This window comes from Schistocerca nitens, chromosome 5 (assembly GCF_023898315.1).
Source record: "Schistocerca nitens isolate TAMUIC-IGC-003100 chromosome 5, iqSchNite1.1, whole genome shotgun sequence".
NCBI classification, from domain to species: domain Eukaryota; kingdom Metazoa; phylum Arthropoda; class Insecta; order Orthoptera; family Acrididae; genus Schistocerca; species Schistocerca nitens.
Genome location: NC_064618.1, coordinates 724,891,366 through 724,906,161, shown reverse-complemented (window position 1 = coordinate 724,906,161; position 14,796 = coordinate 724,891,366). Strand labels below are relative to the sequence as shown.

Sequence of the window (14,796 nt, the reverse complement as noted above, 5' to 3'; positions counted from 1 at the left end):
TCGATACATGATGTCAAATCAAACACCTTGCAGCTGTCTAGTTTCCAAACTTAATTTTATTTGGCTACCAGTTTCGGCGATTTACTACGTCATCTTCAAGCCCCTGGTCAACGTGTAGGAAGACTCCACCTCGGTTTGGTCAAAACAGGGGCCAGCAATACTGATATTAGTAAATTTCTGCTTGCTATTAGGGTTCACTATAGAAAGCAGAAATCTACTAATACCAGTATCGCTGGCCACGGTTTTGACCAGGAACAAGGAGGAATCTTCCTACACGTCGTTCAGGGGCCCGAAGATCGCGTAGTAAATCGCCGAAACCGGTAACGAAATAAAATAAGTTTGGAAGCTAGATAGCTGAAAGGTGTTTGATTTTGCATCCTTATTATACCTTTATTCCATACTATTTATCTTATTACAGTGGGGAAAATTTAGTTATTAATTAAAGACTAAGATAAGGATGTGTATTGTCACCCACCCTTTTTATCATCTGTATGGACGGTACTCTACACAGATGGAAGGATCAGGCACCATCTAGAATCAAGATAGGAAGGACGAGTTTAAATGTGCTAGCATATGCTGATAAATTAATGATTTTGCAAAACAATGGAGATAACCTTCAAAGAGCTATTTGTTTAGTACGTAAGATTTTTAAAGAATAAACCTTTAAAATTTCTACCTCAAAATCAGTAACCGTGTCATTCCAACACAGATTCAATGAGAGCAAAGACTATTTTGGATGACAGAATTTTAGAACAGTTTCAGCATTTTAATTAATTAGGAGTGATAGCTCTGTGATTACAAAAGAGACATAAATAATAAATTAGGAAGATAGCAGTGCAGAACTATTGGAGGAACACGGGAAACAGTTCGGACCAAAACACAGCTGAATCCCTACAAGATACTAGCGGGGCCAGTTATTCTACACTCCTGGAAATTGAAATAAGAACACCGTGAATTCATTGTCCCAGTAAGGGGAAACTTTAATGACACATTCCTGGGGTCAGATACATCACATGATCACACTGACAGAACCACAGGCACATAGACACAGGCAACAGAGCATGCACAATGTCGGCACTAGTGCAGTGTATATCCACCTATCGCAGCAATGCAGGCTGCTATTCTCCCATGGAGACGATCGTAGAGATGCTGGATGTAGTCCTGTGGAACGGCTTGCCATGCCATTTCCACCTGGCGCCTCAGTTGGACCAGCGTTCGTGCTGGACGTACAGACCGCGTGAGACGCCGCTTCATCCAGTCCCAAACATGCTCAATGGGGGACAGATCCGGAGATCTTGCTGGCCAGGGTAGTTGACTTACACCTTCTAGAGCACGTTGGGTGGCACGGGATACATGCGGACGTGCATTGTCCTGTTGGAACAGCAAGTTCCCTTGCCGGTCTAGGAATGGTAGAACGATGGGTTCGATGACGGTTTGGATGTACCGTGCACTATTCAGTGTCCCCTCGACGATCACCAGTGGTGTACGGCCAGTGTAGGAGATCGCTCCCCACACCATGATGCCGGGTGTTGGCCCTGTGTGCCTCGGTCGTATGCAGTCCTGATTGTGGCGCTCACCTGCACGGCGCCAAACACGCATACGACCATCATTGGCACCAAGGCAGAAGCGACTCTCATCGCTGAAGACGACACGTCTCCATTCGTCCCTCCATTCACGCCTGTCGCGACACCACTGGAGGCGGGCTGCACGATGTTGGGGCGTGAGCGGAAGACGGCCTAACGGTGTGCGGGACCGTAGCCCAGCTTCATGGAGACGGTTGCGAATGGTCCTCGCCGATACCCCAGGAGCAACAGTGTCCCTAATTTGCTGGGAAGTGGCGGTGCGGTCCCCTACGGCACTGCGTAGGATCCTACGGTCTTGGCGTGCATCCGTGCGTCGCTGCGGTCCGGTCCCAGGTCGACGGGCACGTGCACCTTCCGCCGACCACTGGCGACAACATCGATGTACTGTGGAGACCTCACGCCCCACGTGTTGAGCAATTCGGCGGTACGTCCACCCGGCCTCCCGCATGCCCACTATACGCCCTCGCTCAAAGTCCGTCAACTGCACATACGGTTCACGTCCACGCTGTCGCGGCATGCTACCAGTGTTAAAGACTGCGATGGAGCTCCGTATGCCACGGCAAACTGGCTGACACTGACGGCGGCGGTGCACAAATGCTGCGCAGCTAGCGCCATTCGACGGCAAACACCGCGGTTCCTGGTGTGTCCGCTGTGCCGTGCGTGTGATCATTGCTTGTACAGCCCTCTCGCAGTGTCCGGAGCAAGTATGGTGGGTCTGACACACCGGTGTCAATGTGTTCTTTTTTCCATTTCCAGGAGTGTGTATTGTAGCGAAACGTAGACATTAAGACAGAAAGACCACTGCATAGAACCCACAGAAATGAAATTCGTTAGAGGACTGCTGGCACAAATCTTGATAAAAAGAGAAACAAGGATACACCGAACCAACTACAGATATTTGCGTTGCGATATAAAATGGAAAAAAATTAGAAGGAAGCGGAAAAAGCATTTAGAAAGGATAGACAAACAAAGATTCTGAAAATGGCAATCAGACTTATTAGTTGCAGAAACCTAGAAGGACCGAGGCAAAGATCGATTGAGACCGGAACAGACCGAAGGGCATAGTTCCTGAAATTATGATGATGATGTTATTTTAATTAACAACAAATCAGAAGTTATAATATTAACTACCAATCATTTCGTTACACGTTTGGGGAATGGTCCAGACATTTACATAAGTGCATATAACATCTACATCCAATACCACTTATTGTTAGGTCTCATTAAACCACTTGGTTTCACTAGTGTCAGCATTCATGAGGGTTGGTGGTTCACATGCAGAAAATGTTTACAAGGCGTGTGTGACTTGTACATTGTCGTGGAGACATTAGCGAAAGCAATAACGATCCTTCCATATTTTTCCCTTGCAGCGCATGGTTCAGAAACACAGTACTAGTAGAACCAAGCGCTTCTATTAAAGAAAGGAAGAGGTAGCTGTAAGTGCTTTTGAGAAGAAACTGCAACACAAAATTACTTTAAGTAAACGTTCACGCGTACGGAGATAATAGTATTATTTGATTCCTCACCGTACTGAAGAATCTCTTCTGTACGAATAAATTATAATTCTTTTCATTAGTTAATTTTAGACCTTGTAAATGTACTATAGGCTTCAGTGCAAAGTCGCTCAGATGATTATTTTACCGAGAAGAGTTCAGTCTGCTCGTGAACACTTCTCACCACTCAAGGAAAACGACATTTCTAGAGAATAGGAGTAACACACTCCCCGCTGTCATTAGGCGGCTGTCGCCCAGTCAAGGAGAACCACATGGGACACAGCTCTTCCTTGATAACAACATAGACGCGCACGCTGCTACTCAGGACGTACTGCCTCTAGCCGTGTCTCGATGTACGCAACCGATACGCTGTCCTTCGTGTTAAAAGCACTTGACATTTAAACAACTTTTGCCGAAGAAAAAGCGAATACTCAGTACTTGAATTTAAATACTTCACGCGAACGTTTGTACACACTGACTCTCAGTGCGCAGAATAAAGACACTCCTGACATATTTCACATACGACTGCGGTACGTAATAGTATAGAATCCGGGCGCACTGCCAACGTAAGTTCCACGCCGTATTTGAGACAGCTTGTTACGGCTTTCTGGCGAGCGTGTTAAGAGAAATGGTTCATTAAAGTACTATGTCACAATGTTACGTCCTGAAACTCATGTTCTCAGCTGTGAGACACGCACGCACATATCGAAGAATAGGAGAAAGTATTGGCATCGACATGCATTCAAGTCCCTACCTCTAATAGTTTTGTATTATTATTTGTAAAGATAGTGCCCTGTACTGGCACTGTTCGAATCGTATTTTACGCATATCGTAGAATATCTTGTATGAAACGTTTCATTACAAATATAATCACTGCATCAACGTACTTTTTCTTTCGTGACCTATACATTGAATAGATGTGAGTCTCTTAGTACGTTGCCGGTGTCCGTACAGTGGGAGTCGAATTTAATTGAGAAAAAAAAGGAACGTTCAAATAGCTCTAAGAACTGTGGGACTTAACATCTGAAGTCATCAGTCCCCTAGAACTTAGAACTATTTAAACCTAACTAACCTAAGGACATCACACACATCCATGCCCGAGGCAGGATTCGAACTGCGACCGTAGCAGCAGCGCGGTTCCGGACTGAAGCGCCTAGAACCCTTCGGCCACCGCGGCCGGCTATTTAATTGAAGATTCTATGCGACTCATCACCTGGAAGTGTCCTTCCAGTTAAGGATATGATATAACCTAGCAGGATTCATTTTACATCACTATTTTTTCATACATTAAGTTGCGATCCGTCCTCTTGATTACAATAGAGGGTCGTAATATTTTAAAATATTACTGTTGTTACTGAAGATAGATGATACTGCACACATTTTGGTTGTTAACAAGATGAGTTTCAGATGGTAGTTACCTTCATATTTATAGAGTAGTTTTAAATGATTTATCAGTTTATTCAATATGCTCTCGATTTTTTTCTCTTTGATTACTAAAGCACGACAGGTTGCATGTTTTGGTATGTAAAAACGATTGCTGGAGATCTGTCCCAGTGTGATCACATACAAAGTGTGTACCTGTAGTTGGCTGATGCAGCCTGTTGTCTTCATTGAAGTGTGTAGCTGTCTTTTTGGCTGGCTGTGTGGCTGAGTGTGTGGTGGTACTTTCCTGACGGCTTGACGGTGTATTTTTGACTGTTTAACGATGTAGAGTTGGCTGCATGCTGGTGGCAGTGTGTCGCTGATTACATTGTGATATGTGACTTATTTCATAGTGGTGTGCAGCAGACTGCACAGGGTCATTTAGCTGACTGTGTGGTGCCGTGTGGCTGACTGCATAGAGGCGTTTAGCTGACTGGTGGTGTGTGGCTGTAGCTTGATGTTTGTGGTTGACTGTATGATGGTCTGCAGTTGACTGCATGCTGGTGGCGCATAGCTGATTGTGTGGCTGACAGCTTGACAATATGTGGATGAGTGTGTGGTAGTGTGCAGTTGGCTGCTTGGCAGTATGTGTAGCGACGTGTGACTTACTCAGTGGTGTTGCGTGACTGACTGCATTGTGGCCTATGTCCGCGGCTGTGTGAAACGGACTGCAGAATGGTGTATAATTTGGCGGTGGTGTGCGGCCGACTACACGTGTTGCGGTGCTCCGTGTGTTGCAGAGGCCGCCCAGCTCGACGCTGTCGTACGGAGGCCCCGGGAACGACGACGTGCGGTCCCCGGGCTCGGGCGCGGGCGGCACGCCGGGCCCGCTGTCGCAGCAGCCGCCGTCGCAGCCGGGCGTCGACGCCGCAGACCCAGGTAGGCAGCGTGTCGTCTCCGCGAGCTCCGGCGGCCACGCCCACGCCCACGGCCACGGCCACGGGCCGGCCCGCCCCTTCACCTCCTACTACTACTGCGGATCCTAGAGCTCTTCCCACCTCCCATGTCCCTCTCAGCCGCGACCCGCGTATCGGCGTGTTCAGTACCGTACGTAGGTGGGAACGCGAGAAATCTCGACCTGTGAAAAGCGAGTTGATTTTTCTACAATTTGATTATGTCTCCCTGTACGTTAACAGTTTGAACTGTTAACATCCTGTTAATTTTGTCATCATTTTCTATAACACTCTGATCATTGAATAAAATAGTGAAAAGAACTAATTTTTGGTTTAGTTATTTGTACCGATGCTCTGAGAGACATCTAATATAAAAACAATCCCAATAAATAGTGCTACAAATATGTGCGAATCTGTGCACGTCTTCTCTAGCTCCAAGGAGGGGAAAGATAGTACAGTTTCGGAAGTCACATTTCCCGCTCTTCGGTCACTCTGTGTCTCACGATGCCGCGTGCGACATCGGTGCTTGCTAACTTGATAACTCAGTTCTTTATGCTAACCGAATAGTTCAGTACTCTCGGCAGATGATAAGAGGAGGGAATCACAAATACAGAAAAGCTTAGAAAATGTCCAATAACTGTGGCGATGAGATGTCCTATTAAAAACTATTAGAGAGACAAGCGTCGTAATTTTGAAATAAGGGTGTGAAGTTGCTATTAGCAGACCGTTGCTGAATTCGGAAAGCCACACCAAACAGACCTGCGTTGTTATTGTGGAGGTTATTGTCACCGGGAATGACCTGAAGGGATAATAAACTGCACAAGAAAGGAACCGTATTACATGTCATGTGTGCATTGGAAGAAAGATAAGTTAGAGGAGAGATGGTGAGACTTTTAAAATGATTACGTTCCCTCGGTGGAAGCCAGAGAAATAATTTTAACAAATTGGAAAGTATACTTAATATGAATTTGGTCGAAGGGACACGTTCACTAAAAATTTTTACTTTATACATCTGGGACTGTAACGACTATCCACAGTGCTGCTGATCCATTCTCTTGTACCTTTGACGAGCTGAGGGACGTAATTGAGAATCCAAATACGGTGTTGCGAGTTCCTTGCAAAGTTATTTGAAAACTTTATAACTACGTTGATGAAACTCGTTCTTTTACTTTTCTGCGCGGGATTAGCCGAGCGGTCTTTGGCGCTGCAGTCATGGACTGTGTGGCTGGTCCCGGCGGAGATTCGAGTGCTCCCTCACGCATGGGTGTGTCTTTGTCCTTAGGATAATTTAGATTAAGTAGTGTGTAAGCTTAGGGACTGATGACCTTAGCAGTTAAGTCCCATAAGATTTAACACATATTTGAACTTTTTTTTGTCATGTTACGTGGGACTATTGTTCATTGGTCTTAATCTAAAGATATTTCATGCATTAACATGTGGAATGACAACTTCCGCAATTTTCAGTGACGGAACGGCGTTACAGTATTTTATTAAAACGGAAGAGTTAACTTGAATCTTTGATCGGCCTGCCTCATTTACATTTGGGACGGTTCCACTGCACAGCTGGTTGGTTCAAATGGCTCGGAGCACTATGGGACACAACATCGGAGGTCATCAGTCCCCTAGAACTTAGAACTACTTAAACGTAACTAAGCGCAAGCCGTGGTGGCCGTGCGGTTCTGGGCGCTTCAGTCCGCAACCGCGTGACTGCTACGGTCGCAGGTTCGAATCCTGCCTCGGGCATGGATGTGTGTGATGTCCTTAGGTTAGTTAGGTTTAAGTAGTTCTAATTTCTAGGGGACTGATGACCTCAGATGTTAAGTCCCATAGTGCTCAAAAAATGGTTCAAATGGCTCTGAGCACTATAGGACTTAACTGCTGAGGTCATCAGTCCCTAGAACTTAGAACCACTTAAACCTAACTAACCTAAGGACATCACACACATCCATGCCCGAGGCAGGATTCGAACCTGCGACCGTAGCGGTCGCGCGGTTCCAGACTGAAGCGCCTAGAACCGCTCGGCCACCCCGGCCGGCGCACAGCCGGTGATATGTGCCAAGATTTCTTCAGCAGTGTCAAGATCGATTTGGATCACTGGACTTATTTTTGGAACTTCATCTACATTTTTTTCCTCGCGTCGATGACATCAGCAATAATTGTCTTTTATACGGGCCTAGTCTTTTGTCCCGGTTCGAATATAATTCAAGAAATTTAAAGTGGTTTTATTTACAAAACACCTTGCTGGTATTAAAAACATATTGCATGAAAATGTCGAAGGACTTATCTTGGTGTGAACTTTGAGAGATGCTTTACATCTCGCTTTGCTGCTGAGACCGTCAGAATTGTGGACCTGCAGCTGTCGCAGCAGACTTTTGTCTGGAAGAAGTCGCGAGCTGCGCCGCGGAACTTTAAGGGCGCGCAGAGGGCGCGAGCGTCAGGAGCCGCTCCTCCTCACGGCAAGGGATTTATGCTGCCTCCGGGAGGCATACAACACCCGCCGACAGCCGCCTCCGCCGCTCCAAGTTTCGCAATCTCGCAGCCAGCGTCGGTATCTGCTCTGCTATCGGGTGCCGCTGCGAAGGCTGGAAAGACCGCCGAAGCACGACCACACCCTGATAACGCCACTCGAAGTGCCGCCGGATGCCCGTCATCACCACCAGCTATAGAACTCTGACCCTGGAATCGATGTAGGTGCGTTTCGTGCCGGATGCACACCTCAGCTACTTTAATAAATATCCGTTCGTACCACAGATGTACATGGTGTAGGCGCTATTGATATTTCATTCTTGAATGATCCTTACCTAGTGCTCTGTCACTAACCACCACATCCATCCTGAGCAACGGAGAGCACTGTGGTGTCGTTACCCAAAGATTAAGACACCTGACTCGATTTTGCGATTTCGAGAGAAACTGTGCTCAAACCTTCACCCCACATTCCAGATTTACGTTTTCCATTATTTCCCACGACTCTTTCTGTGCGCTACTATTGGCTAACGGAGCAAGCGTCGAATCGCTAATGGCGCAAACGTCGACTGGTTCCCTCCTCTCGAACTGCATTCAGTAGCGTCCAGAGTTTTTTGTATTTCAGTTGCTAAATTGACGACAGTAAACTCATTACAATGGGACTTACCCCTTCGTTGGTACACAACAGGTAGGAGTCGGAGGTTCAAATGGAGACTGCCTCATCCTGGTATTCATCTCACATGATTTATAGAAACAAAATAACAAATTTTAAGTAGTGTTTAAACCAGCTCTTCTTGGCTTATACGCCCTGTCTTGACTACAGGGCGACATCGGTCATAATTAACAAACGGAAAAATACGATGCATCTTTTTTTTAATAAATCCCCATCGCCAAAATATATCTATATATCTGTGGAATTAGTCTTAATAATCAAAACATTTTGAACATTCAGCTTCAGAGATTTAGTTTAAGGATAGCCGGAGAAGCTTTTAAGTCTTTCTCGGCTTCTCTCACTAGTAAGGGGTCCCTTGCGTCACTCCCTTCCCAGGTTTCTGCTAGTGAGAAAAATGACAACCGTCAGTGGCTGAAGAGCCCAAAAGCAGCTGGTCGTAGGGCTTCACGCTCATCCTCAGTCCCGGAGACGGACCCAGTGAAGTCCTCCCAGCCAGGTAAACCCAAGGAGCAGCGAGAGAAATCCTGAAAGAAAATCCCTAAGACCAAGGAAAAGCTGAGGCCAGGTTGCCATTCATTGGGAGAATTATAAGAATTCCGGGAAGTAGTTAATCGATGGAGGAGATCCTTAAAAAAGCCACATGTGTCCAGTTAATTTGTTCGCGGGCATATTACCCAAGTTAAATAGATTCAACAGAGGATACAGAAGCGACGAAGGGATAAATTCCTAGATTCCTCGTGTAATCTTCTGGGTAGCATCAGTAAGTCACAGACATGCTCAAGAAACTACTTTACGATTCACTACATGGTAAACGTTCTTTAAATTGGTGCTGTGTGTGATGCGAGGAGATCCAAGAAACTATTCCAGAATGAACTTTTATTCTGTTACGAGGGATGTTCAAGAAGCAATGCAACACTTTTTTTCTGAAGAAAAAGGTTGGTTTTATTCAGGATTCCGATAATCCATATTATTCGCCACTCTTTTGACTGAAAAACTACATTTTTCAAGGTAACGTCCATCCAGTGCGACGGCCTTCCACCACCTCACAGGGAGGGCCTGTATGCCGACATGGTACCACTCTACTGGTCGACTACGGAGCCAAAGTCTTACGGCATCAATAACCTCCCCATTATCCACGTACTTCTTTCCTCGGATTGCGTCCTTCGTTGCTCTTTAACGTCTTGTGTTAGGTGTGGAGGAACCCTGCAGGCACATACCTTTGAGTACTCCAACTGGTGGACGAGTGTGTCATCACTGCCAACAGACATCCCGCTGTGCAGCTAGATGCTCGATTGTGATCCGTCGACCACCTCGAATGAGAATGTCTGCACGGTCCAACATTTCAGCAGTCACAACTTTGTGCGACCGCTGACACGCGGGAGAACCGACAGGTTTACGCGACCTTGTTGCGATGATCACACACCGCCTCGCCCAACGACTCACCGCGCTTTTGTTCACTGCCAGTTCTCCTCAGACATTTTGCTAGGGCCAATGAATATGCTCTGGTCTTCGCCGAAAGAACCTCAACAATTCTGTTGAATGTATCGTACAGCGCCACCACGTATCGGAATTTCATGAAACTATAGGGTTTGACGCGGTAATATACCACATTGTCTCACAAAAAAATTTGTATATTTTCAACTGAAATTGGCTAAGGAAAAAAAAGTAGCGTTACTTATTGAGTCGACTGCAACCTGCGTAATGGTGCAATTCGTACTTATGTGGGGCCGTATTGACAGACTTTATCCATTCGCCACATTTAAGAATAGGATAGAAAAGAAAGTGGAGTAGATAGAAGTGGGGATGGAGGAGGTGTCTTGTAGGGCACTGTGCACCCTTCGCTACGTACCCCTCATGATGTCTTGTGGCGTCCAGACGAAGAGATGTTGATGCGGGTTTACTAGTAGTAACAGCTCTACAGCAGCGACAAGTGGTGTACATCTTCCCGTGTCCAGTGCCAGGCTTCACTGCTGTCTCCAGCAATCCGGACTGGAGAGACGCCGCTATTTCGGAGCCCCCAACCCCGCGCTGCCCCCACCGCCACCGTCACAGCGTGTTAGCGCGCCTCCACCGTAAACAAACACCCGAGCCTGATCGCGCAAGCCGGAGGATTCACTTACGTGTTTGTATTTTTAGTGCGCCGCGAGGCTCCCACTGCACTCGGGGCGACCCGCCGAGGCCTGGCCGAGCTCAGGCCAGCGGACCCTGTGGCATTAGGGCCTGTCTGGCAGGATTAACAAGAGTGATGACGCCTCACTGGTCATCTTATTTTCGTCGGTACCGCCGGGAAAGAGCAAATTACCAAACTACACCCACATCTGTAGCGCAGGCGACAACAAGTGCATCTCTAGTGTTTGGTTTCCTCTGTGCTCCGTCTACATTCTTAAGGAAAAAATAAAAAGACAAATAAAACAGAAATCAGCAATAACCTTACCATTTCGGAAGTAGTAAACGTGAATCGATCTCCAGGCGACTTTTAGTATCTGTATTTATGACCAACTACATCCGTTCAACTTTTTAGGATTAAGACATCTGAACAATGTTCGGGAGGGCTAGTGTTCAAACTGACCATCCACGTTTAGGTTTTATTAATTTAGTTTCTTCGAAAAGGACGCGTTCTGTTTCCTTCCCCGACTTCCCCCTATACCGTGCCGAGTGACCTCGCGGGCTGCGGGGCCATCAACATAAATCTACTTCCATCAAATTTTTAAGCGGTCATGGTTGCGGGTCTAATTATAAAACACGCAAAATAATATTTAAGAAGCGCGATAAATCATAGATGTCCTCATATTTCAATTCAGAATGAATATAATAATCGATCTATAGAATTCTGTAGAATCGCTGAAGGAAGAAAGCAGATGTATATTTTGGAACTAGACTTATACACGAAGTAGTTCGGAGGACTGAGAATCGAACTAAATAAGAATATTTGATGTGATTTTTGTGGAAGATGTAATTGGTAAATTTGTAACTGAAACACTTAGCCTACAAAAACAATTTTTTTATTCAGTTTCGCTGGAAATAAAAACAGAAGATGAATAGTTTTCTGATAATATACCAACATACCCCAAACTTTGTTCTATTATGTTATGGATGTGCATGACGTTACTGAGCAGTTAAGACACCAAACTCAGGAGTTGCTCGAATCTGTAGTTAAAACAGTAAACGTGAGCGTTAAATTGAAAGTTATGTTCGTATCAGCGTCAGGCTGACAGGACATGTGTTAAGACAGCAGCAAATAAGTTTCATGGTACTGTAGAGGGTGCTGTAGAGGGTGAAAACTAAGGGAAAGACACATATTATAATACGTCCAACAAATAACTGAGGACTGAGGAAGCGAGTCCTGCTCTGAGGTGTGAGGAATTCGTGGCGAGCTGCATCAAACTCGTCGTAAGGAAAAAATGCTTGAATAAAACTATAGACGCATAACATGTATACCTACACCATCACGTCAGTTGTGGAGTTGCTTCTCATCTGAACTTGGTCAGATTAACACGAATATTCACTTTATGAAAAATTTCCAGTATTTGTTTCGGAGTAAAATGAGCGGTATGGAAGGGCGACTCATTTCGATTGATCTTTATAGGTCAAACGCCGACAGTTATTTAATCGCTACCTGAGGTCTAGTTGCTAGTGACCGTTTTCGCGATGTCAATATGAGGACAGATATCTAGATTTAATCTATGGAAAATATTGCTATTCATGTACATCGTGTCTGTTTTCATTTGGAAAATGTCTGGCGGGGAAGGATTTTCGCTACATTCAGCTTTTAAACCCGCATGTTTGAGACGAACAAAGGGCACTCCCACGCTTTGTTCGTGGAAAAATTCTGCTAATACACGAGTTCAGCGATCAACATGCCGGTGATTTACCGCAAGTTGGTGATAAGTCCTTTTCGGATGGATCGAGGGCGTCCACTGGATGCCAAAATCGGCCGCTCGCCTCGATTTGCATGGCGCGCTCTAAATACTCTTAGCGGCTGCGCGGGGGCGGATACGAGCCGAAAGAGAGGGATTTGCCGCCGCCGCCGCCCTCCGGCCTGCCAGGGTGTTATGGGGAGTTATAGCTAAATATGTTTACATGCGGCTTTGACGAGAATTTATTATTATGACGCGCATAGGTTTCAGCGCTAATTACTGAACTCGTAAATTCCGATTTGCATGTCCGATGTGTTGCCGCTGCCGACACTCGTTTAATGTGCGCGAAATTACTGTTTATTACTGGTCCATGGTGCGTGGGATTTTTCCCCTTCTCTTTTCTGTGCAGTGCTGCGGAAGCGTTAGTTCTTTTGTGATATGTGTACTTTTCGAGGTCACATACTGGCCGGTGTTAAAAAACTATTTTATCAAGTATCACTTCCATTGTCGATTCGTATATGAGTCTTGGGCACACTCTTTACGCATTTAAAAGAACATTCACTCATGTTTCTGAGCTCTATTTAATGTTTAGCTTAATTCGTAACGTCTTTACCTTCTCCGTCCCTATTTAATATATTTTCTCTTCGACGTCTTCCATCCCTTATACTTGCCTGCAGCGTCACCATTTTATATTCTTAAATTTATTTACAGCTGTAGAATGGAAGTAAATGCAGCGTTCTCCTCTCTGTTTGCTCAGTGTGTTGTGAGAAATCTTTTCCTTCACCAACCTGCATCCCTCCCCTTACCGAACCCTCCACCCCTCCCCATCCACTCCCCCTCTACCCAACCACCCATTGCCACTTCCCATTACAGCTTCGAAGATAGCGATGGATCGTACTCTTAACGCCCAATTTGATGTTGTGACGCTTTCGAGCCGACACGTACCATCGTTCATCTAGAAGATGGAGAATATGAAGTTTATAGTTTTCTTGTTGTAAGTCACTCATACTTGTTTAGCAGCGTCGTATGTTTTAGATGCCTCAAAGTAAGGACCAACACTAACATGAGACGAGAGTCCCAGCTGGAATTTAATTTTAAAGTATTTCATACACGTAAACCAACTATCCACTTCTTAATTTTTCTGGATTATGTAATGTACTGGCGAAAGAACGTACAGTTTAATGTTGCAGGCGAAGACATCGTATATACGACATACCTGTGCAGTTAACGTCGCTGTTGAATGGTAAAGGCTACATAATTATACAACATAGACACTTGCCCTCGGGGACACTGATTCCTTCACGCAAGACATTTACTGCCAGGCGTCCCGCGAAAATCGACCCTCTGTCATAGGCTCGGGTCCTTCCGCCAAGTTTGGGCTCTGTTACCCATTTCGTGTACCTCTTTATACAGGCTCATTAAATTCCATACAGTTGTAATAAATTCCATTCAGATGTAACTGCCAGGGTCTCAAACTTCCTCGTGCTCTTTGCAGAAAGTTGTTCTGTGTTACCTTGGTATAATTGATGGTTAGAAGTAGTTATTAATGTTAATAATATTATTGAACGCCCCTCAGTGTCGTAATAATTATCTTCTGAGAGACGTCACCTTATTTAATGCACATTTTTCTGTAATTTCCTCTGGAGAGAAAATATTTCTCTTGCTTTTCATTTCTTACGATCTGAGAAATCAACAGAAGAAGCGGTAAGTTCCGCTTTGTATTCATCATTGTTTCTGGCGTTACGTCTACGAGAGAGAGAGAAAGTCGCTCATGTTAACAGTTGTGTGCAGCAAAAATTACGTGGCCTTTTGTTCCTAAATGTGTACTGCATAATGAGTTTCTTCTCGAGACGACATAGTAGAAAAGAAAATTGAAGTATAGGCAATATTTATCAATGTTTTGCTCATGCTTTTCTACATGTTTCTAATATCACAAGATCGTGTCGACTCATACTAATAGAAACCATCAGTAAACTGTGACTGTATTTTCAGTACTGCTCGTGAAGTGCATAGTCGATGATATAAAAGATGACGAAAAGGGAAGTAAACCTCTCAAAAATTTACCGTAGCTATTTTACAAAGTTTGCTCTGAACTTATAAACTGAGTAGGGTAGTCGAAGCAAACATCTTTCCCTGTACGAAAGATAGTGCTACACACGCTGGTTCACCGGGCATTCGCCATACCCACACCCTGCCATCGGATCGCCACATAGTGTACCGTGGTTCGTCACTCCACACAACGTTTTTCTGCTGTTCAATCGTCCAAGCGAGGCGTCGTTTGGCATTTACCGGCGTGATGTGTGGCTTATGAGCAGCCGCTCGACCATGAAATCAGTTTTCTCACCTCCCGCCTAACAGTCATAGTACTTGCAGTGGATCCTGATGCAGTTTGGAATTCCTGTTTGATGGTCT

General features: G+C 45.2%; 1 protein-coding gene across 5 annotated transcripts in view; it reads left to right on the top strand.

The window, feature by feature from the left end:
* The window catches only part of LOC126260812 (homeobox protein homothorax), a 1,061,772-nt gene that overhangs the window by 409,909 nt on the left and 637,067 nt on the right, over window positions 1-14,796 (top strand). For all 5 annotated transcript variants that reach the window (XM_049958185.1, XM_049958184.1, XM_049958182.1 and 2 more), the window contains exon 7: window positions 5,239-5,377. In XM_049958185.1, the coding sequence (XP_049814142.1) occupies window positions 5,239-5,377 (139 nt within the window). The remainder of the gene's footprint in view (window positions 1-5,238; window positions 5,378-14,796) is intronic.